At 46.1% G+C, this 23798-nt stretch overlaps 1 protein-coding gene across 3 annotated transcripts in view; it reads right to left on the reverse strand.

Annotated features, from left to right (window-relative positions):
- LOC142771418 (uncharacterized) overlaps window positions 1-23798 on the reverse strand; it is a 55344-nt gene that overhangs the window by 21696 nt on the left and 9850 nt on the right. The window contains exons 2-5 of one of the 3 annotated variants that reach the window (XR_012885908.1): window positions 12783-12919; window positions 12649-12716; window positions 9082-9165; window positions 4541-4660 (exon numbers count right to left, since the gene is read on the reverse strand). Coding sequence is in view for 1 of the 3 variants with exons in the window: in XM_075872899.1 (XP_075729014.1) it covers window positions 9082-9165; window positions 12649-12716; window positions 12783-12919 (289 nt within the window). In the remaining 2 variants the exon portion in view is untranslated. The remainder of the gene's footprint in view (window positions 1-4540; window positions 4661-9081; window positions 9166-12648; window positions 12717-12782; window positions 12920-23798) is intronic. The other 2 variants (XM_075872899.1, XR_012885909.1) reach the window with 2 other exon arrangements.

Consider the following 23798-nt stretch of genomic DNA (forward strand, 5'->3'; position numbering starts at 1 on the left):
TGCGTGCGGTAGTTAATTTCTTAAACTGTGGTGCTCTTGTTTTGCAGCTGCGCAAAAAGCATAGCCAGAACTATTTGTTTTAGGGGCGATACTATTTATACGAGGGGTCGTTCTCTCCTCCGCATGTAGTGTGTAGCTACCTCTAGTTTTCGATAATAGATAGCGCTGTGCGTATGGGCATTTGAGAATATTTATACATAACAGCCGCTAAACGCGGCTGCATGAAAGAGGAGGACGAAGTTCTTCATTAGGACGAAGTCAGTTTTTGTTTGATGCTGGACTGGCGCCATCTTGCTCATCGAGTTCTGTGCGTTGTAAATAGATTAATAAAGAAATTACTCGTAACATTATTGGTGGAGGTGGACGATCCCCACACCTCGATGGAGACGCGCAGCGGTCGCACCATCGGCGACCTTTCGACTGCTTCGACTGATGGTACTTCCTCTACGCCGCCCTCATCAGTCCAAGCCACCACCTACGTCACACTCCTGCACCTCCGGGATCCCGGCACTTTCTCCGGTGATGGTACCATTGATCTCGACACTTGGCTGAACCGGTATGAGCGCGTCAGTGCTACTCTCCGCTAGGATCCCACGCTCATGCTCGCCAATGTGCTTTTCTACCTAGACGGCGCTTTCCGAACATGATTTGAAAGCCACGAAGCTAACGTAGTGAGCTGGGATCTCTTCAAAGAAAAGATACGTGACCTGTTTGGCGATTAATCGGGTCGGCAGCTCGCTGGGAAGAAGACTCTTGCCACAAGGGCTCAGCCTTCTACCGAATCCTACGTCTCCTACATTTTAGGAGCGAAGCTCCTTAAGGCGTGGGCTGTGCGTCCCCTGTATGTAGCCACCTCTCGTTCAGTTCTAAGTATTACGCTAGCCACCGCCAGATCTAAAGGGTACATCCATATCCATCCGTCCATCCGTACATCCGTCCGTCCATCCATCCATCCATCCATCCATCCATCCATCCATCCATTCATCCATCCATCCGTTCATCCGTCCGTCCGTCCGTCCATCCATCCATCCATCCGTCCATCCATCCATCCGTCCATCCGTCCGTCCGTCCATCCATCCGTCCGTCCGTCCGTCCATCCATCCGTCCATCCGTCCGTCCGTCCGTCCGTCCATCTGTCCATCCATCCGTCCATCCGTCCGTCCGTCCAAAAGATGCAAGATGTTATAAACTAGACGGCGGTACGTGTAGTTGATTATGAAAGATGCGAGGTGTTATGCAATAGGAATGATGCCACATATGGCGCGTGTCATCGTTCGATATAGTGCGGCGACGTACGCTAGGGGGAGCGTTGCAATAAAATCGAGTGGGCAAAATGTACGGAGGATTCATGGTTTACCAGGTTTACCTCCAGAGCTTCGCCCACTCATCATCATTCACTTCGTGGATATGGCGGCATTTTTATTTGACGTCTTGGCCGACCAGTGCATGTCGGAAGACTAAGAGGTTAACCTCTTCTTGAAAGGCATTGCCGAGGATGCTTTCCACCTACTGGTTTTTAACAACGCCTCGAGCTTGGACACCATCCTTAAAGATTGCCAACGTCTCAAACAAGCTAAAGCCAGCCGCGTAGCTCATAGCATCGTACGCCTTCCGAACACAGTGGCCACTTCGTGTGACGACGCCTTACACCAGGCCTATCGATGTGAGAACCTCACACACATCATTCGTCGAGAGGTCAAGGCAGCACAACCGGTAGCCGCGCCATTACCAGCGCCTGCGCCTTCCCCTGCCACGATCTTAGTGATACAAGCCGTAATTTGTTAAGAGCTATCGAATGTCGGCCTACATCCTGTTCCTGCCGTATACTCTGCTGAGCCTTCTTATCGTCCCCCTTCTGCTCCTCGCATACAACGCAATCCGTCCGAATGGCGTACCCTTGATGACAGGCCCATATGTTTCAACTGTCGACGCGTTGGTCATATCGCTCGTCCCTGCGTAGCCGCTGGGCTCCACCGTCCCATCATGCACCTCAGTATCACGCCACTTCTGTTCGCCAGTCGTTCCCATTACTTTCTCCATCAACGCCGACCACATTTTTCACTCCTGCAGCACCTCTGAGCAGAGCTCGCTACAACGGGTCACCGTCCCCTGCTCGTCGTCCGTCCCAGTCGCACCCCACAACGCCGTGCTGTCTCCCCGACCTATTAGCAGGACCTCCGACCGGAAAACTAGGCCGTGCAGCTTCTGGAGGTGGATCTGCATTGACCACCTTCGCAAGAAATCCTCGCTTAACATTAACGACGAACCCGAACCTTTTGGACGTTACTGTTGACAATGTTCGTGTCAGAGCATTGATAGATACTGGCGCGCATGTGTCCATTATGAGTGCTAACCTTCGCCGCCGACTTAAAAAAGTTGTAACGCCTGCCCTCAACCGAGCGGTACGAGTCACGGATGGAGGAACTGCCGAAATTCTTGGCATGTGCTCTGCGCGAGTCTCTATTGGGGAGAGAAGCACTGTCGTTTTTTTCACCGTTATCGAACATTGCCCTGATGAACTCATTCACGGTATGGATTTTCTAGCCATGCACTCTGCCCTCATAGACTGTTCAGCTGGCTCTCTCCATCTCGATTAACCTATTTTTCCGACCCGAGCAGCCTACGGCAAACCAGCCTCTGCTGCATCGATTTCACGTGCCTCCCGCCTAACATAGTCACACATGTCAACTTATCCTCCACGCCTTCAGTACCTGATGGTGATTACATGGTGGTCCAGATTCCTGCCGTGATGCTTATGCATGGGGTCAATGTGCCGCATATGATTCTGATGATTACGAGAAACCACACCTTCCTTCCACTGGTCAACTTCTCACTCAACACCCAAGTTCTACCACAGGGTATCTCCCTGGCCTAAATTACCGCTCTCCAAGATGACCATGTGGAGCCCTTCAGAGTTGACGATTGCTGCAGCTCAGTCACTGGTTCCACTTCATATTTTTTGGGGCACCAACATCGAGCGAATGGTGTCATCCGACCTCACGTCTGAGCGAGTGCAGCGTTTTGGCACGTTCTTGAGGGCTATCATAGCATTTTCAACTTTACCAGGAACTCTTTAAGCCGAACAACTGTTGTCACCCATCGCGTAAATACTGGCCATGCAACTCCTATACACCGACGCCCCTGTTTAGAAAAAGTTTAATTACAGCATGTACAGAACACAAAGGCTTCATACCATTCCAGTAACAAGGCACATACACTTCGGCACATCTATATTTCACGACTAACATCACTATGTTACAGTGAAGACATTTGCTCTAATATACATGATTATGTTGGCTTACACGTACACAAAAATTCAATGTAATATCACGATACAAGGGTATAACGATACAATAGATCCAAATGAAACACAATTTGTAACAAATGAAATCATATATAACAACTCAACGGGCGCTGCTCAGCACCAAGTCGGTCAGAGCATGCAATATTACAACATGAAGTCGGCAAAATGCTTGCGAAAAACATCTGCTTAGCACCAAGTCGGTCAGAGCGTGCAATATTACAACATGAAGTCGGCAAAATGCTTGCGAAAAACATTATCGAGCCTTCATGCAGCCTCTGGGCTTCTCCAGTCGTCCTTGTTAAAAAGAAGGATGGAACATGGCGCTTTTGTGTCGATTACCTTTACCTCAAGAAAATTACAGAAAAGACGTTTATCCTTTATTTCACATCCGCGACGCCCTCGACTGCCTGTGTGGTGCACTTATTTTTCAACTATTGACCTTCGGTCAGGCTACTGGCAAATAGCCGTCGACGAGATAAACCGCGAGAAGACCGCATTCATCACTCCTGGTAGCCTTTATCAGATTAAGGTGATGCCCTTTGGTTTCTGCAATGCGCCAGCGACATTTGAAAAAATGATGAACTCATTGCTCCAGTGGTTGAAATGGTCCACTTGCTTGTGTTATCTTGACGATGTTATTGTCTTTTCACCCGCATTCGCTTTACATCTCGATAGTTTGTCAGCTGTTCTGGACGTTTTTCGTCAAGCCGGACTCCATCTTAACGCCTCCAAGTGTCACTTCGCTCGTCGTCAAATTTCCGTGCTTTGTCACCTTGTCGATGCCCAAGGCGTGCGTCTAACCCAAAGAACATTCGCGCAGTCACGAACTTTCTTGTTCCAAGAACCACAAAGGATGTCCGCAGTTTTGTGTGGTTGTGCTCATATTTCAGACGCTTTGTTAAGGACTTTGCAACTGTTTCACGCCCCCTCACAGCCCTCTTGAAGAAAGACGCCGCGTTTATCCGGGGCCATGACCAAGCGTCATCGTTTTCCCAACTTACGACACTGCTTACAACGCCACCAATCTTAGCTCACATTGATCTATTAGCCCCAGCAGAGGTTCACATGGACGCCAGTGGTCACGGCATAGGAGCTGTGCTATTGCAGCAACAACGGGGACACGACCGTGTTATAGCCTACGCAAGTCGACTGCTATCTCCAGTCGAGCGCAACTATTCTATCACGGAGCGCGAGTGCCTCTCCCTTGTGTGGGCAGTCGCCAAGTTTCGTCCATACCTGTACGGGCGCTCATTCCATGTTGCACAGATCATCAAGCGCTCTGCTGGCTAGCCTCCCTGATGGACCCCACAGGGTGTCTCGCTCATTGGGCCCTACGCCTTCGAGGATACACGTTCTCTGTAATGTATAAAAAGGGCGATTACATCAGCATGCGGATTGTTTATGCTGCTACCCTGTTGATGAAGCAACCAATACTCATGCTATCACGGACGTTTTTTCCGAGTCGCAGCTGTTGAACATTGGCGAAGAAAAACGTCGGGATGCTTCTTTACGAGCCATCACTGACAAACTGGAGTCAACGCCTCGCGACCTGGCCTAACGAAAGTTTTTATTGAAAGACGGGATCCTATATCGCCGTAACTTGGATCCTTTAGGATCAGACCTACTTCCTGTCATCCCAGCGCGCCTGCGTTCCACTGTCCTGCATCAACTTCATGACGCTCCCATGACGGGCCATTCGGGCGTTTTTCGCACATACGATCGGGTACGACGTCTGTTTTTTTTTGGCCTGGACTTGCTTCCTTTGTTCGACGCTATGTCGCGGCTGGTGAGCCCTGTCAGCGTCGCTAAACGCCGTCTGCCCTCCCGGCCGGCTACCTTCAGCCGATTGACGTTCCCACTGAACCTTTCTTTCGAGTTGGTCTCGATCTGTTGGGCCCTTGTCCACTCTCCGCAGCCGGAAACAAATGAATTGCTTTTGCCACAGACTACGCGACGCGGTACGCAATCACACGAGCACACCCGACCAGTTTCGCTACCAACGTTGCGGAGTTTCTGCGGTACTACATAATATGAGTGCACGGTGCTCCCCGCCAACTTCTCACCGACCGTGGCCGCACGTTCTTATCAGCTGTCGTTCATGAAATCCTGAGGTCTTGTCATACCAAGCAGAAATTTACTACTTCGTACCATCCCCAGTCAAATGGCCTCACGGAGCGCCTCAACAAAAACCTAACCGATATCCTCGCCAAATACGTTGCGCCAGACCACCAAGTTTGGGACATTCATTTGCCGTATGTGACGAAGTGAGTTTTTGTTTGATGCTGGACTGGCGCCATCTTAGATTATTAGATTAATGGAGAAGTTACTCATAACAATATTATAACTTCATAGCGTTAGTGGCTTTCACAGCTCAACGGCGGAGTGCATGATGATGAGTGGAGCAGAGCGTACGTCCGTACAACCGTGCGTCCTACATCCGCATGTCCGTCTATTCGCTAATGCATAGATCCGTCCATGCGTCTCTCCGTCAGTCCATGCGTCTCTCCGTCAGTCCATGCGTCCGTCCGTGTCTCTTTCAAAGCTTGCTTTTATTCATTCATGCGCCAATTCATCCGCGCTTCCATGCTTCCGTCCGTGCATGCTTGCGTCCGTGCTTCCGTACATCCTTCCGTCAGTCCGTGCCTCTGTCCGCCCGTACTTCTATCTATCCAATCATGCGTCTATCCGTCTGTCTGTCCGTTAGTCCGTGCTATTATTCATCCATGCCACAGTCCGTAGGTGAGTCCGCCCATCTCTCCGTCCGTTTGTCCTGTCGTCGGTCAGTTTATTCTTGCTTCTATCCATGCGTCCTTACCTCTGCCCGTCTGTTCATTGTGACGCACGGACGCATGGGCAAATGGACAAAGCCACGGACAAAAGCACGGACGCACTACAGACGGATCGACTTACAGAAGCTCGGGTGTACTGACGGACGCATAGACGGACTGAAGCGTGGATGGATGTGACAGATGAACGGACATACGGCCGCACAAGTGGATGCTTCGCCCCACTCATCATCATTCAATTCATAGATATGCTGTGATTTTTTTTCTTTTATTTTGGGTGGGGGGAGATTAAATTACATTCTTTGTATGTAGGTCACTGTGTTTACAGCTGCACATAACTACATCAGGCAAACTGAAAAGGGGCTTAAAGTTTAGACCCTTCCCCACACCCTCACCCACCTTTCAAAGGCGCAGAACCCCTGTAACAGTTGACAAACTTAACGACAGTACCCGGGCAGTGACAACCATGTGTCTTAAGCATCTTTAATTAAAACCGCTAATACTCTTATATCTTTACTGCCATTGGGCTTGCGTTGAGGTCTGTCACCAAAACATTTTAACTAAAGTTATGAAAATAATTTTTGCTATGATACGATATATTCTACAGGAAAGTTTAGAAGTATCATGAATTTTTCCTTTATGTGCACTTCAGCCGTGGTACTTTATAACTTAATATATCAAGACTAACTCTAGCCTCCTCTTGTTTCCCCAATGCCATCTGACTTTAAATTCTGAATGCAACAACACATATATTTACGTTGAGAATTGAATAGTTTTCACTGTTCTTTTAAGTACACGGTGGCCTACCAAAATGATTATGATCCTAACAAAACTGCAGATTCCACTTGGTGCGCACAGCTAAAAGATCTCTTTAGCTGAAGGTCAATGCATTTATTACGGTAGCCACACACTGAATTCCTCACGGAGTGATACCGGCATTTCCCGACTTCGGCATGAGAGACGACGCAAGAGCCCAAAGGCTAGCGCATGAAGTTCATCACTGCATAGCTAATCGAACTTTAGGCCTTCTATAGCTTCGATGCTACCAGCACAATGAGAACACAAGTAAAAATAATTAGCTTTATGTACATCAATGTTCAGCCAGTGCTACCATGATTGCATGTTTTCATCCGAGAAATCCGAAGCCACTCGCTGCGCCTGCAACCTATGGTGTCAAATTTAGGCACGCATTGAAGTAGGTGCGACAGACCTACAGCAGTAGGTTGTACATGACATACTGCTGTAGGTTGAGAGTGACAGACTCGCTTGCTTGACTCCGCGACGAACGGTTGTGCCTCCGCGAACTCTAAGGTAATCGTAGCTCTCACCAATTGGCCCTCTGTTCACGATCTCCTGACGCCATGAAGCTCTCGCTGAGTGGTGCCTCATCCTGGGACTTTTTCGATGGTGTTGCAATCTTCTTCTTTATAATTTTGCTTTCAGTTTGAGTTTTACTTTATTTTCAACTTGATAATACAGCGTACAGTAGTGTTGTGGCAGTGGAAAAAAAACCTCTAAAATGGGCTTGAAAGCGTTCACTGACAATTTAAAGACAGCAGTACGTAGGACAAAAGGAAATATAATATTCGAAATTTGAAGAATACACTGTTTTTACACAGGTGAAAATGTAATCAACATAATGGAAGTGTTGAATGAAGTCAATAGCCCAAATATGTGATACAAGCTAAGTTTAACAAGCGAAAGTCTGCCGTAAAAATAGTCTCTGAAAAAAAAGCAACAGACTAGCAACAGGGAAAATTTGAAGCTCAAAAAGTGAAAGTCAATTGGCCACACACACTAGAAAAATTATTTATTTAGGATACGTGGTAACTGTATCCGCAACCTTTCTTTCCCATAAGTAGTTCTGCAATGAGAACCTTCCCGCATTTCCCGAATCCTTGTGTCACGTGATGTGTACGCTAAGCGACAAGTAGGCGATTCTTCTAAGGGCCTGGTAACTTTCCTACTTCTGATTGATAGCGTTTAATGAGGACACGCTCATGTATGTTTGGCTGGGAGACCAAATGCAACTCGCGGGAAAGTGGTTCTGAATGACTTCCGTGGGAAGCATTCGCAATTGTTCAAAAGGTGTTTTTTTTGTATAATCATTTTTTCTTATGTTAGAAGTAGTTACAGTAGAAGTAGTTGTAGCACTTGGTTGCAGTAACTTAAAAGTGAGAGAAATAAAGAGTTTTAAATGAGAAGCTTCACAGCCATGGGTAGGGAATAACGCACCTTACACAGTACACCATCGGCTCGAGCTAAACTGGTTGCCGTTGCTTTTACATGATGAACCCATCACATGCACTGTTATAAAAAAACCGAAACACTAAACTCGAACTACTAAGCGAATGTGTTATTCCCGAAGCGTCGGGACAACTTCTGTATCAAATATATATTTCTTGAGACGACAAAGAACGGCTTTGGTTGTAGTACCAATTTTTACAAGGGAATCAGCAGCATACGAGGCTGATAATGTTTAGTAGATCGCTTCTTTTTAGAAGTGCATCACTTGGCTCTCTTGGTGTAATGATACGGTACTGTCATCAGCTTAAATGACACAGTCAACAAAATTTTCTATGTTTACGAGGTCATTTTTATATAAGCAAAACAAGAATGGTGGCAGGATGCTTCCTTGTGGCACTCCTGAGTGTAGTGATTTCCAGTCTGAACAATGGTTGTTTACTGTCACTTTCCACTGGCGGCAGAGAAGATAAGAGCGCAGTAAATCTAGGAATACACTGACACTGTTCCTTTTAATCCCTTTTTATCTAATTCCGCCATGAGCTACTTAAAAGCTGTCGCATTTGGCGGCAGACAGTTTCGGGGCTCCCTTTTTATCTTTTCTCCTATTTTAAAAGGACCTCCACCTCCATTACAGCACGATATCTCTCATGTGACTACGTTTGATATGTTGCATGTGTCCTAAGAACTGCTTATGATTTTACTAGTCGTATTTTTATACCCTATGAACCAAATACAAATACGTACACTTTATTAGGGACTCGATCCTAAAGACAGCACATGATTGGTCTGGATGCATGTAAACCATATTTTCAACATTTATGAACGCATCTGAAAAACAAGTAAACATACAAAGCAGATCTTTAACATTTGTAACAGTAGTGTGCTACACATTCACTTAGTGCAGAAATGAGATAATACATATCCCTCTCCTTACATCGGTTTCTATGACTAAGGCAAAGACAGGTAGATTTTAGATTCTTTCGAGTGCAAGCATTAACTCCGCTAGTACAAAATCGCAACTAGTATATTCGGCTCTTATGAACTACAAGGCTACAGGGTTGAGTGGGAAGGCTCAGCATAGAAGCTGAGCTGTTAACGCTTTTATTATATTTGATTTGACCTGGTAAAAAATAGTGCTTTGGGTACGCCTTCTATTCACAAATGATGTCAATGCACCGTATAGGCATTTGCTCATGTGTCTCTGACCTTGGAGGGAGAAAAATGCGATGGTGCTGAGAGGCGGGCGCCCACAAACTCATTTTCATTAATTCGTATTACCGGCATAATAGCTAGAAATAAAAGAAAACGTAACAAGAACACCACGCGAACTTAACGAGGTCTCTTTATTAGCATACCAGGATGTGCATGCTTGCATGCGAAGGCGATGGCTTGCGCTGAGAAATTTCGCCTCATCATCAGCCAGTATTGACTAGCTCCTATTTACATTAGCTGCTTACAATGAAAATCTGCAGTAACAGAGATTGATAGAGCTCATGAGAATAGTTTTTTCAGTACTTTATTGATAGCGCATCTAAGCAAAGCCGACCCAAAACTGCGAAATTTACGCCAACTATATTAGTTGAAAGACTCAATACTTTCAGTTGTAATACGCCAATGCACAGGTGTGACAAGCAATTCTTTGTTGACAAACGGTGCACTTCGGCTCAGGGGGTGTACGTACTGCCTTTTCTATATTGAGGAGAAATACCTTCATGCCGGGGTCCACGAAGGCGTCATTGAGGTACTTCTACCAGAGAACTAATGTCAAGGCAGTCCACATGGTCGAAAAAAATGCAGTTCTCTCTGCGGGAGTTGAACCCAAGACCATTCGGTCTACGACAACAAATACCCGGCACGCTATCACTACGACACAATATTTATCTTTCATCATTTGTAGTTCCGTTTTTCAACAGTATTAGGAAAGCATCTACCGAATTCAAAGAGTAGTTCTATCTGCAAAGAAGAACATTTCCTTCACCACACAAAGTGCTCACAGGACCATCGGCGTTGACAATTAGGATTCAACAAATTAGTTCTCATCCGAATCTCCCTTTCTTAGAATGTCAATTCTCAGATGACTTCAGCCCGCAGTGCTCTCACTGCGGGGTAACGTGTCCAAGCTTTGGCGACCCCCTCGTTACGTGGAGATAATGACCTCACAGAGCTCAGAGCGCACAGATCAGCTTTAAGCAATCTCGGTCACACGAGATGACGAGGTGTGCCGCGTCACATTCAGATCGCTCGCCAATAGTCCCGGTCAGTGGGTGGCCACTGTGGCGCCTGATGGGTGCAGAGAGAGAGTGCGTAGTGCACCACTGAATGACCATTGTCTCCTATATAGTGCACGCGAAGGCGGGAGTACATCAACTGCCACGAGCGAAAAGTCCACGGACACAAGAATGAACGCGGCAAGCATCCTGCCAAATGCAACACGCCATGGCAAACGGTCTCAGACGATTGTCGATAGTTAGCTTGAGGTGCCACACATTCGCTTGTCAAGAGACTTCCGTACCATCAAGGTAAAGGCCCCAGAATAGGCAGCGGGTTTTAGCACGATGGGGAACTCCAAGGGCCTCGGTTTCAAAGACGATAGTCTTTCTTGGGGACATTCGACGGAAAAATTTTTGTCTGTCTGTCTGTACATTGGTCTGTTTGTCCGTCCTAACGATACCTCAAACGGCATCAAACAGCCAACCCTATTCGCAGCGCCAACAAATATTTCTCAACGTTTAGCGTTTATAGTAGCGCGACTGTCAACTAAAAAGCAAATATTGCGCATATTTGTGGCGCCATAACAACACTTTGAATTTTTGTATGTCTGCCTTTATATTAGAAGAGGCACACACAAGTAACTCTAAGGAATGAGGCGTTTATCGCACTGCGCTGAAAGTGCAACGCGATGCTCAAAAAGGTGTTTTCAACGCTTTGCTCCAACGTCACGGTGGTGGCACCTGCCTGCCGCTTTGCGTTCTACACCTTATCACCTCCGAGACTGGCGCGCATCTTTCTTCGCAAGCTGCACGCTTCCATTTTCGAAGATAACTGCCAGATGGCGCTTGTGTATAGCGTGCCTCGATGCGCTCGTTCGCCTCCGCTACACGCGCGAGGCACTCTAACGCAGCGCCTTCAGAATATTTGTTGAGGAAGTTGTGACGCCAATCTCACTAACTGAATTCGTAACGCTCTGCGAGACCTTGTACATCCGTCCGTAGACCCCCGCGCAAAGCACATCCGCGTAAGGCCGAGCACGTGAAGAGCTATGTCATCCGAGTATAACTGATGCACTGGGATGATTGACGTTTCAGGGAGGGATTTCACAAGTGTTGCAAGCATCAAGTAAAAAAATGGCTGAAACCAATGCCCTGTGGATCGCCACTGTGGGCAAGACGTGGTTGACTGGTCGCCCTTTCAATAAGCGCGGCAAGCATCTAGTCTGCAAGGATGGCCAGGGTAGAATCGAGAAGCCTGCCCTCAACGACAAGAAAGAGCACTGCACTGGTGATGGAGGCGCGGGACAGTTAGCCAAAGCAGACTAAACAGCAAGAAGCTAACCATGTCATTTTCGCGAAGATTCTGTTCAATTGTGCTGACGATGGCTGTAAGACAATCGTTCGTTTCATTACAGGGTCGGAAACCGCACTGCTTGTGTAAAAAGACATTGCGTGCACCCGCAAACCAGTGCAATTGATTAACGACCATTCAATTCACTGGTTTCTCCGCAAATGAAATGAGGATAAAATTTCATCACACGCGATGACTTGCCTCACTTGAGGAATGGGATGACATTTGCCGCGGGCCGTAAGTCAGGAAAGAATTCACTAGCGAAAGCTTGGTTATGGGCCTCCAGAAGAATGGGGGGCTTATATATGTCGAAATTTCGCAAGATAGGGTGGGTTATTCCGTTCGGTTCAGGTGAGCTGCCTTTTCACTTTCGCAGAAGCACATGTTCGAGGTAGAAGAGAGTCGAATTCTCCTAGCAGACCAAGCGGAGATGGCTCGGAGGGAGGGCGGTGCAGTGTAGCTGGTGGCACGTGCAATAACGGCACCCGGCGCGGTGGAAGCAGCAAGCATGAAGGAAGAGGCAAGTAGTTCAGAGAGGTCGATTTCCGTATACCATGCCCCTCTGGCATGGCCACCAAAGTGAAGCGTGGAGTGTTGCTGTGCAGGATCGCACGCATTTTGCGCAGACCACGGTGATATCGGTTTGCATGGGGATGAGCAGATGTTCTTCTTAGCCAAAAAGCCGCAGAGTTTGCGATCTGAAGGTGGCAGAAATACGTTCGCGCTAAGTGAGTGCATACTTAATGATACCTTTTTCCATCACAGTCATGCGTCGCTTGCGACGTTTATCAAATATTCCCCGCAATCGAACATCAAGCCTGCCAACGAAAAAAAAAGAAACACTGAGATCAAACTACGCCGGATTCCAAAAAACAAGGACTTACCTTCTGTTGCTAATGTACAAGGATTTTTTGAAAGTAATTGACAAATTATATATTTCTTCCAGCTCAACAACTTCGCATCTGACGAATCCTCTGTTGGTTGTTTTGTACGTCCATATTCGCTCAGACGTGTTGACGAACTGAAATGACCACAATGTGAGTCTTTGAACATGAGCAATGAAAACGTTCAGTCGTATTAGCAAGAATTCACGACATTAGGCAAGGCTCCCTTGCCTTCAAGCTGCAGGTGCAAAATTTTTTACTTTTTTGTTTTTAAATAGAGCCATTCCTGAATTTTGACTCAAGTAGTTAATTTGTAGTAGAGCATGTTGGCATTGATGGCTTGACACCGTACGAAGGGGCGCCGTGAATTAAGGTTCAGTGCTGTCTGCTCTTAGGATGAGCACGGCTCAGCATGGCTGCATGCTCCGCAGTGCCAGCGCATGCGCCATGGTGGCACATTAAAGTGTTGGGACGAGCCCATATTGAATTAATGATAACGTAAAGGCCACATTGCTTTTCTGGCATAATTTCAAAATTACGTCGCACATTGGCGAGCAATTGGTGTCAGAACAGAATGGTATTGAAGAAGTCATCTTCTTCGATCACGTCATTCAATAAATCACGTGGTACATCGCTTAGGTATCACTGTGTATTGCTAGGGCTCACCTCTCTCAGTGTGTCTGCGGGTTCCACTAAACCTCACACACTTTTTAGTCATAAAGCAGTAATAATTAGTATATAAGCCTCATGCAAAAAAGCTGTACATCTGCTGCAAAACGCAGCATATAGAAAAAACACCTGAAAAGTTGGCCGAACAGGCGGACCATACCGGCCCTTTATCTCTCTAACTATCGCTTTGTTCTATGTTCCCTCTTCAGCCATTCTTACATAACGGTTGTAAAGCACAAAAATCATAATTTTGTGTACTGTAATGATATAAGCTCTTCTAATCTTCGACTCTGTTTCCTTGTCCCTTTTCACACTTTATCACTTTATAACAAAAGGGAAGCAATACCTCAGTGTTGTATACACACAGGCTACTTTTCGTCCTAACGTACTTCGCGGCTGTTTCACGAAACGTGTGGGGCTGCACAGAAGCGCTTTTCTTGGCTTTTCACTTGCACCTTGAGAAACATGAAAGAACACTGCGCAAGCGTGCCATAAAATTGGTTAACCAGCTAAATTTGAAACGCGCTGCCCCGGTGTTGAACTGAGGGTCCAACCAGACGTGACAATGAAGCCTTGAAAAATGATTGGCTAGACTTAGTTTTGGTTGTGCACTAAGGGACGAGGACTAAGAAGAAAGAATGTGCAGAACACAGATGCTGACTCGCAACTTGCTAAAAAAAGCGTTTCGATTTTCATATAGGCTGCATTGCCATGCTTCTCAATGAGCTCAGACATATAATAAGTGCGAATGCACTTTATAAGTGACCCTGAATCCACCGTCCACGGTGCGCCTCCTCATCTCCCCTAGCAACGGCGCGAGGAGCGGAGAGGGGCGTCTGTAGCAACGGCGCAGCGACGTGACACACCACGTGATCGCGCGCGCGCCCGCACAGCCATGACTTGCTCGAGATCGGCAAGTCATCATAGGTATAGATCCATCGCAGGCATCAACCTCGACTGCGATACCTCCAACAGCGAGTGCAACGCAATCGAATGCGAGCATTGCACGCGTCGCTGAAGATGTCGTGCCGGTTGAATACAAGGCAGTGCGGCGAAGAGCCCGTGATGCCGAGCGCAAGCGGGCGAAGCGGGCCGCGGACATAAACATCATTATAGTGCGAATTTACTCTCACATATACGCGTAAACTCACCAAGATTTTCCGAGAGGGTCTAATGGTTCCTGGGAATCGTAATGTGATCACACGGGGGAGTTTACGTTAACTCACTGGCGAATGCCAACAGATTTTAACTTTACTCCCTCTCATAGCAACACCCCGTGCATTAGCACTTAACCATGTTCACCCTCGGGGAAACGCTTGGGAGTTTTTTAAGGCTAGGTGATCATTGGTACACAGTTGCTGCCGAAACACGGTCTCCCGGGCCTGTTTTTTCTTCCGGACGTCATCATTGCTTCTGCGAATGCGAACTCTTTCACGTTTCAAAAGTTGGCGCTGTTCTAGAGTTTTCCGTGGTATACCCATGTGGAAAGTTTGAAGAAAAATTCAAGTGCACGTTGCAACAACGACATAACTGAAACGGTGAGAACAAGGTAACTGATAGCACAGTGACCGGGATAGTTTGTCACACCAATGGTGAACGGGTTTACGCCATCAGCGTCACAAGTTTGGTCCACATTGAGCGCCCGAGGACCCTTTCAGGCAGAATAAGGTGTAATCAGCCGCAAGTTCAATGGTGATGCCCATTCACCATGAACCATTCAATGGTGATGCCCAGACCCTGCGATTGCCGCAAAGTTGTGAGCGACGTGTCTAAATCTTCCGAACCATCGCAGGTTATGTATAGCCACAATGCGTATTGCTTAGGACGCTTCCACAACTAGAATGGAGGACATTGTTGATCGATATGCGGGGTTCAACGCCCAAAAACCACCATAGGTATATGAGCGATGCCGTAGTGGAAGTTTCCGGGAATTTCGACTACCTGGGGCTTTTTAACGTGCACCCAATTCTAAGCAAATGGGTCTACAATATTCTTACCTGCATTGAAAATGCATCCGCTAGAGCCGGGATTTAATGCCGCCTTCTGCGGCTCAGCAGCCGAGTACCTTCGCGACTGGACCACCACGACCGGGCAGGGGAACAATGTTGTAGAGACCCATATTTATTTTAGAAGCATTACTGTACGTACTGCAAGCACTTTTAGCGTCTATCGGCGTATATATATATTCGTTTATCTGCTGAGTCATCTACGTGGCGGTTCAACTCATGATCACCGCATTAAGTTGGGGTACAGAAAAAGAAGTACTCCAATGTAAAATTGTTTCACGAATACAATGCGCCAATCGTGACAGCAATAATTTCACAATTTCGTCGCATAAGTCATTAACTTCTTTCCAAAGAACAGTAGCACATGAATGGGGCGCGGGTATGCGCCACTGGTACGCGGCTATGTGCCATAAGTGACGGAAATTTCAATCTACTCAGGAATGGCGAGAATACACTTGGGCAATTTTACGGTTCAGCGTTAAGAAAAAGCTGTTATTGGCAACGTTGACCGGACGAATGCAATGAATCAATATCAGTGTCCCAGCTAAAATTGAACCTCACCCTCCTGCGTGGCAATCAAGTATTGTTCAACAGAGCTACGCCAGGTCTCGGAAAGACTTAGCAAAGAGACCATAACCTTCCTGAACCATCAATTCTATTGCAGTACGCGCTATGAAACCTTATAAACGATACATATGCACTCTTATTATACAGCCGTCATGCCAGGTTATTGTCAATTGCAGTTAGGCGCCATCCGCTGAGGTTGATTTTTGTACCAATGTTGAGGGATACCATTCTCGTCAGGTCCAACGCCAACACCAGCGCTTCATATCAGCTTACTGCTTCTGGTGTTGTAATATCCATCTTGCCGTAGGTATCGGTACGCAACTGCAAACAGCTGCCAATTTAAAACATATGTGGCTGTTTAACGTACCTGTGTGCATGGATTTGTGCATATATTTAGTGCCACTTCATATAGTCTCACTCACATTTGCGAAGCATCCGCACGCTTCGTAAAACGTTGATTTCCAAGGTATGTGCGATCTGCCGAACTTTAATTACGAGCGTTTGTTGTCGAAAGAAAGACACTATCTATCTATCTATCTATCTATCTATCTATCTATCTATCTATCTATCTATCTATCTATCTATCTATCTATCTATCTATCTATCTATCTATCTATCTATCTATCTATCTGCTCATTCCACCATGGTGCCTTGCTGGTCTCGTCATTTGGTTCATATTGGTTTCAACATTGCTAAAAATGTTTCACTATATAGATTAAAATGCATGGATGTCAATTTCATAATGATATAATTAAGGAAATGTCCTAGCATTATAAGGAATGTTCCTTTACCTGCGACGTAACATAACCTGTGACATAACGCACGTGGTTGGCTAACATAAATGACTGGTTCCAGTAATGTTCGTGACATGGTAATCAATCCTATCATAGCATGAATGCCAATAAGATTACACCATTTCCCGCTAAAGCAAACCATGTGCCGACGTAAAGCAGCGGATGCTAACGCTTTCACCGGCGGGGGCGTTGACGGTGCCGCTAGTTTGCGGCTTTGTACAGGAGAGAAACCTGAAGAACCGGATAATACGCAGTGGTGGACCAGTGTTTTGTACTGTAACATACCAATGCTGCTAATGGGCAATGAGAGACATAACACTTCAATTGGGCACGGAGACCCACAGTGCTCGTTTAGTTAACGCCCCCACTGCGAATTCTCATTGTGCAACAACGCACAAAAGAAAGCGCCCACTGGCACTGCTTCGGAGGTCAACATCCAGTGCCTTTTTATACGGGGATAGTGAATGGTTGGGCAGCGCGAGAAATCGGTTTTTCAATGAAAAAAAAAACCGCTAAGAGACGCTGCTTGCATCTGCGTTGCGAGGTGAGAGGGGGGAGAGTGGGAGAGCATAGTGATTGGAAGTGGAAACGCACGCACATTAAAGATGGTAACGCCGGAAACCAGATTGAGCTATAGACCAAAGGAGGTTATGCTAAAGCTTACCTCTATGGCTCAAACATAACATGCTTCGCATCTAAAAGCCATTCGGCAGATTCCGTGGGAATGGATGTCATGAGACGAAGGCCGAGGGAAGGTGAGTGTAGTGTGTAGATGTACAACTGTAGTGTATAGATCTACAACTGTTCGAAGAGGCATATTGCTACGACTATGGTTGACGGATGTTTATTATTATCGTGAGCTTTTTAGTTACGTAATGACAACGTCAGTAGACTGTGCCAGCCTAAGTCTACTTCTTTTTGCTCGGCTCTTACCGACATCCTTCCGCGCTTCTAAGACGTAGCCCGCTGGGCAAGTCCGACTCACTGCGAATGCGTCAGGTGAAACTGCTTGAGGGCGGCAAAATTTAGCAAGTGCATCTAGTATGCACGACCGGTAAGATTAGGTTAGGCTATAAAAGGTTACGGTGCTCTTCAAATGAAGCTGACATCAAGCGTGTGACCACGTACGTTAAATCGCTCAAGTGATCGAAAATGTCGAACAGACCCGCGTACTGAAGTGACAACTTTTCGAATAACTTACGCTAGCGTTGTGGAGTCCACAGCTACAAAACGTCTCATTTGCTGTACTAGACAGATTGATGCCGGTAGTCATAAGGTTCCTTTGATCGATGCTATGGTGTCACAGTACGAAGACGAGCAATTCACCAGCCTTTTTCGGCACTGGGATTCACCGGGATTCTCGTTATGAAAGTTAAACGTTATCATCTTGCCCTTGCAGCTTAGAGGTGGACAAGCAGCAACATCATTATCATCATCAGCCTGACTACGTCCACTGCAGGACAAAGGCGTCTCCCATGTTCCGCCAGTTAACCCGGTCCTGTGCTTGCTGCTGCCAATTTATACCCGCAAACTTCTCAATCTCGTCTGCCCACCTAACCTTCTGTCTCCCCCTAACCCGCTTCTCTTCTCTGGGAATCTAGTTAGTTACCCTTAATGACCAGCGGTTATCCTGTCTACGCGCTACAGGCCCGGCCCATGTCCATTTCCTCTTCTTTATTTCAACTATGATATCCTTAACCCCCGTTTGTCCCCTAATCCACTCTGCTCTCTTCTTGACTCTTAAGGTTACACCTACCATTTTTCTTTCCATTGCTCGTTGCGTCGTCCTCAATTTAAGCTGATCCCTCTTTGTAAGTCTCCAGGTATCTGCTCCGTAGATAAGTACCGGCAAGATACAGCTGCTATATACCTTCCTCTTGAGGGATAGTGGCAATCTACTTGTCATAATTTGAGAGTGCTTGCCGAATGTGCTCCACCCCATTCTTATTCTTCTAGTTACTTCAATCTTGTGGTTAGGCTCTGCGGTTATTACCTGCCCTAAGTAGACATAGTCTTTTACAACTTCAAGTGCACTATTACCTATCTCGAAGCGCTGCTCCTTTCCGAGGTTGTTGTACATTACTTTCGTTTTCTGCAGATTAATTTTAAGACCCACCTTTCTGCTCTCCTTGTCTAACTCCGTAATCATGGGTTGCAATTCGTCCCCTGAGTTACTCAGCAATGCAATGTCATCGCCGAAGCGCGGGTTACTAAAGTATTCTCCATTAACTCTTATCCCTAACTGTTCCCATTCTAGGCTTCTGAAAACCTGCTGTAAGCACGCGGTAAATAGCATTGGGGAGATTGTGTCCCCCTGCCTTACACCCTTTTTGATTGGTATTCTGTTGCTTTCTTTATGAAGCACTATGGTAGCAGTTGATCCCCTGTATATTTCTTCCAGAATGTTTATATATACTTCATCTACGCCCTGATTCCGCAGTGTCTGCATGACGGCTGATATTTCTACTGAATCAAACGCCTTCTCGTAATCTATGAAGGCTATGTATAGTGGTTGGTTATACTCTGAGCATTTCTCTGTTACCTGATTGATAGTATGAATGTGGTCAATTGTTGAGTAACCTATTCGAAATCCTGCTTGTTCCTTTGGTTATTTGAATTCTAATGTTTTCTTTACTCTGTTAGCAATTACCTTTGTAAATAGCTTGTATACTACAGAGAGCAAGCTGATCGGCCTGTTATTCTTCAAGTCCTTGTCATCTCCTTTCTTATGTATTAAGATGATGTTGGAATTCTTCCAAGACTCTGGTACCCTTCCCGTCAGGAGACACCTCGTAAACAGGGTGGCTAGTTTTTCTAACACAATCTGTCCTCCATCTTTCAGCAGATCTGATGTTACCTTATCCTCACCAGCAGCTTTGCCTCTTTGCATGCTCTCCAAAGCTTTTCTGACTTCTTCTATCATTACTGGTGGGGTGTCATCTGGGTTACTGCTAGTTCTTATAGTATTAAGGTCGTGGTTGTCTCGGCTACTGTACAGACCTCTGTAAAACTCCTCCGCTATTTTAACTATCCTATCCATATTGGTAGTTATTTTGCCTTCTTTGTCCCTTAGTGCATACATCCGACTTTTGCCTATCCCAAGTTTCCTCTTCACTGCTTTGACGCTTCCTCCGTTTTTCAGACCGTGTTCAATTCTCTCCATGTTATACATTCTTACATCGCATACTTTACGTCTATTAATCAACTTCGAAAGCTCCACCAGTTCTATTTTGTCTGTTGTGCTTGACACTTTCATGCTTTGACGCTTCTTAATTAGGTTCTTCGTTTCCTTGGAAAGCTTGCCAGTGTCCTGTCTAACTACCCTGCCTCCAACTTCCACACTGCACACTCCGTAATGATACTCGTCAGATTATCATTCATTGTATCTACGCTAAGGTTGGTTTCCTCACTAAGAGCCGAGTACCTGTTCTGCAGCGACACTCTGAATTCCTGTACTTTCCCTCTCAGTGCGCTTCTTGCGTATCAGTTTCTGTCGTTCCTTCTTCAAGTCTAGGCGAATTCGAGACCGTACCATTCTATGGTCACTGCATCGTACCTGGCCAACCATTTCCACATCCTGCATGATTTCTGGGTGTGCAGTCATTATAAAGTCTATTTCGTTCTTATTTTCGCCATTAGGGCTCCTCCATGTCCACTTGCGGTTTTCTCGTTTTCGGTAGAAAGTATTCAAAATCCGCAAGTTATTGCGTTCTGCGAATTCTACTAATAGCTCTCCTCTGGCGTTTCTAGAGCCGATGCCATAATCTCCTACTGCCTGGTCTCCAGCTTGCTTCTTTCCTACCTTTGCATTAAAGTCGCCCATCACTATAGTATACTGTATTTTTACCTTACTCATTGCCGATTCCACGTCTTCATAGAAGCTTTCAACTGAAGTGTCATCATGGCTGGATGTAGTTGCGTAAGCCTGTACTACCTTTACCTTGTATATTTTATTCAGTTTAATTACAATACCTACCACCCTTTCATCATTGCTATAGTATTCCTCTATGTTGCCAGCTATGTTTCTGTGAATTAGGAACCCCACTACCAAATCTCTTCTGTCTGCCAAGCCCCGATAGCAAAGGACGTGCCCATTCTGTAGCACAGTATAGGCCTCATCTGTCCTCCTAACCTCACTGAGCCCTATTATATCCCATTTAACACCCTCTAGCTTCTCGAGAACCAGGTGACCATAGTCACCTGGTTCTCGAGAAAGAGCCAGATGACCATAGTCACTAATGACATCCCGCGCACAACCTTGCAAAAAATTATTCAATCGAAACAAAAACCTCACAGCACACGCAGTTCATGAAGATGGTACGGCCATCAATTCAGCATAGCGGGCGAAGTAGTCAACACGCACTGCCACCCTTCGATCGTCGTTAGATGCTCGTGGAAGGGGGTCCAAAAGGTCGGTTACTACTTGTCCAAACTGTAGACGTGACGGCGTGTATGTCGTAGCATATACCTTATGATGTGCCTAGCATAAGGTATATGCCAAGAAATGGACAGTTTGGTTTACTCTTATGATGCAATGGTTCAGCTTAACGACTTTTTGGAACACTATTGTATTCGGTACCGCCATGCATCAAACTGAAAAGGCGCCATTGTCGTTGGGGCTATAAGAGAGTGATGTGCTCCAGCGCCGAAGTAGAGGACCGGGCCTATCTCCTGCAACACTCAGCGTACGTGCAACGGTACGCTTCAATGGAGGCCACGCAATGCGTACTGGCGTTACGCCGATCACAACGATGCCAAGCTGTGCGCACCCTAAAACGTGACTTGCGCTGTACACCATTTTCCGCCTGACGACCAGGGCTAGTTGGCCAAGTGTCAAGTATGTCAAGCAGTATTTTATAAGCAAGCGCAAATATGGACATGCGCATGGTAAACTTGGGGTACTGAATTGTTCGTTAGAAAATAGATGGCATCAGAAGTAGTGAATCAAATGATTTGAGTATCACTCATGACATGACAAGAAGGACACCAAAAGTAATATATCATTGCAGAAATATATGTTGTATACGATGCCTTGGACATGCTGACATTAACAGCAATAAAACACCGTGTCATTAAAAAAACACTGCGTGCTCCAGATACCCTTACACCAGCATGCCGAATTGTCGATCTGCTGGCTAATGTCATGTGAAGATACCTATACAGGGTGTTACAGCTAAAAAGCACCAAGCAATAAAAAATTTAAAATGAGTGCTACACCTATCCAGCTAGCGCAGTATTGTTCTTATCTGTATGTAGCACGTCAGAATATTTTTTATCCGCCAAGCACGGTAATAAAATGATGGCTAAAGAACTTTTTAAATATTTACACTAAAAAGAAAAATTCAATGCAATACTTGTAGCTTTTATCCAGAAATAACACAATTTTTAAGTTACGGTAATATAATAATGCCGGTTAATCTTTTTTCCAGGGTTCGTTTAGAGTGCGCAAAATTTAAAAAAATACCCCGTGATTGCCATGTAACGCACTGCGCTTTGTGTGCCCTCAAACGTTAGTCGAACAAATTAGGGAAAGCTTCACTCGGACGAAGGTCGTTTGAACAGGCTATTGGTGGCTGTGATCGACAGTAAGTCATGGGTGGATGCACGGTGCAAGAATACTTTAAGTGAGCAAACGCCGCGGAGCGAGTGCTTATCAAGGAGGGACCGATCATGTTCTCGTTTTCGGCATGCCGACAGATGGCTCGCCGGACTTAGGACCGTGGCGGGCTGCTGGCAAGTTACGCAAAGCACATCCGGCACGTGGGCGATGGTTTCCAAATCGGAGAAAACCGGGTAATTGCATTAGAGTGTACTAGAAGTCCTCCCTTTTATAGTACACTGTATTCGCGTGATATCAACCACGCGACACGCATGGAGTGGAAGCACGAAAGAGGGGTTGTTAAAGAATGAGGTTGAGGGTGCAGTGAGGGTGTTGTGATGACGATAAATTAGCAGCTGTACTTTCCTACATCACGGGGCTTTTCTATACCAAGAAGGGGGATGGGAAGCTGGGGCAAGTTTGTACCGCCATCACACAAGCTCCTATCGAAACAGAACATTATCGGGCCGCGGATAGTTCCGGCATTCACTCACTTTAAGTATTCTTGCACCGTGGTTGGATGGTACGTATAAAAAAGATGGCGAGGGGGGAAGCGAAAAAAAGAAACGGAGACAATAAACTTCGAAGAAAAAGTGGCTGCCACGTCCGTTGCGATACGACACTGGGGGCAGCATTCGGCACACCGCACACTTTTTTTTTTCTTTTCGAGCCAACGACCCCGATCTGTTTTCGGGCCCTCTCCCCCAGCTTCATATTTATCGTTTGCGTGAAAAAAAAAAACTTCTGCGCTGCGCCTAATGCAGCATCTGGTCTCGTATCACAATGCACGTGGCAGCCGCTTTTTCTTCGAAGTTTATTGTCTTCGTTTTTTTTCTTCCGCACCCTCCCTTTTTTTTTATGACCCCATCCAACCATCGCCCAATTTCTAGCGTAGTCACCAATAGCCTGTTGAAGCGACCTTTGTGCGCGCGCGAGAACCGTCGCTATTTGGTTCAACTCACATTTGAGGGCACTCAAAGCGCCGCGCGTTTCGCTCACTTTAAACAATGTTGTTATCTTGCCGTAACTTGGAAATCTTGTTATTTCTGGATAAAAGCTAAAAGTATTGCATTGAGTTTTTTTATCTTGAGTCAGCTTTTAAAAGTTCATTAAGGAATCTTCATTATTTACCGTGCCTTGTGGATTCAAAAGCTATTCTGACGTGCTATACATAGCTAAGAGCAATACTACGCTAGCTGGAGATGCGTAGCACTCATTTTTAATATTTTATTGCGTGGTACTTTTTTAGCTGAAACACCCTGTATAGCGTTCGCTTACAATTGAGACAGGAAGAGAATTGTAGGCGGACAGCCAGCTCTTGTAGGCTACTAATGATGGGTTATGCACAGTTGTATTCATTGGTGGCTCACTAGCCACTAAG

The sequence above is a fragment of the Rhipicephalus microplus genome, chromosome 9 (genome assembly GCF_043290135.1).
Source record: "Rhipicephalus microplus isolate Deutch F79 chromosome 9, USDA_Rmic, whole genome shotgun sequence".
Taxonomy (NCBI): domain Eukaryota; kingdom Metazoa; phylum Arthropoda; class Arachnida; order Ixodida; family Ixodidae; genus Rhipicephalus; species Rhipicephalus microplus.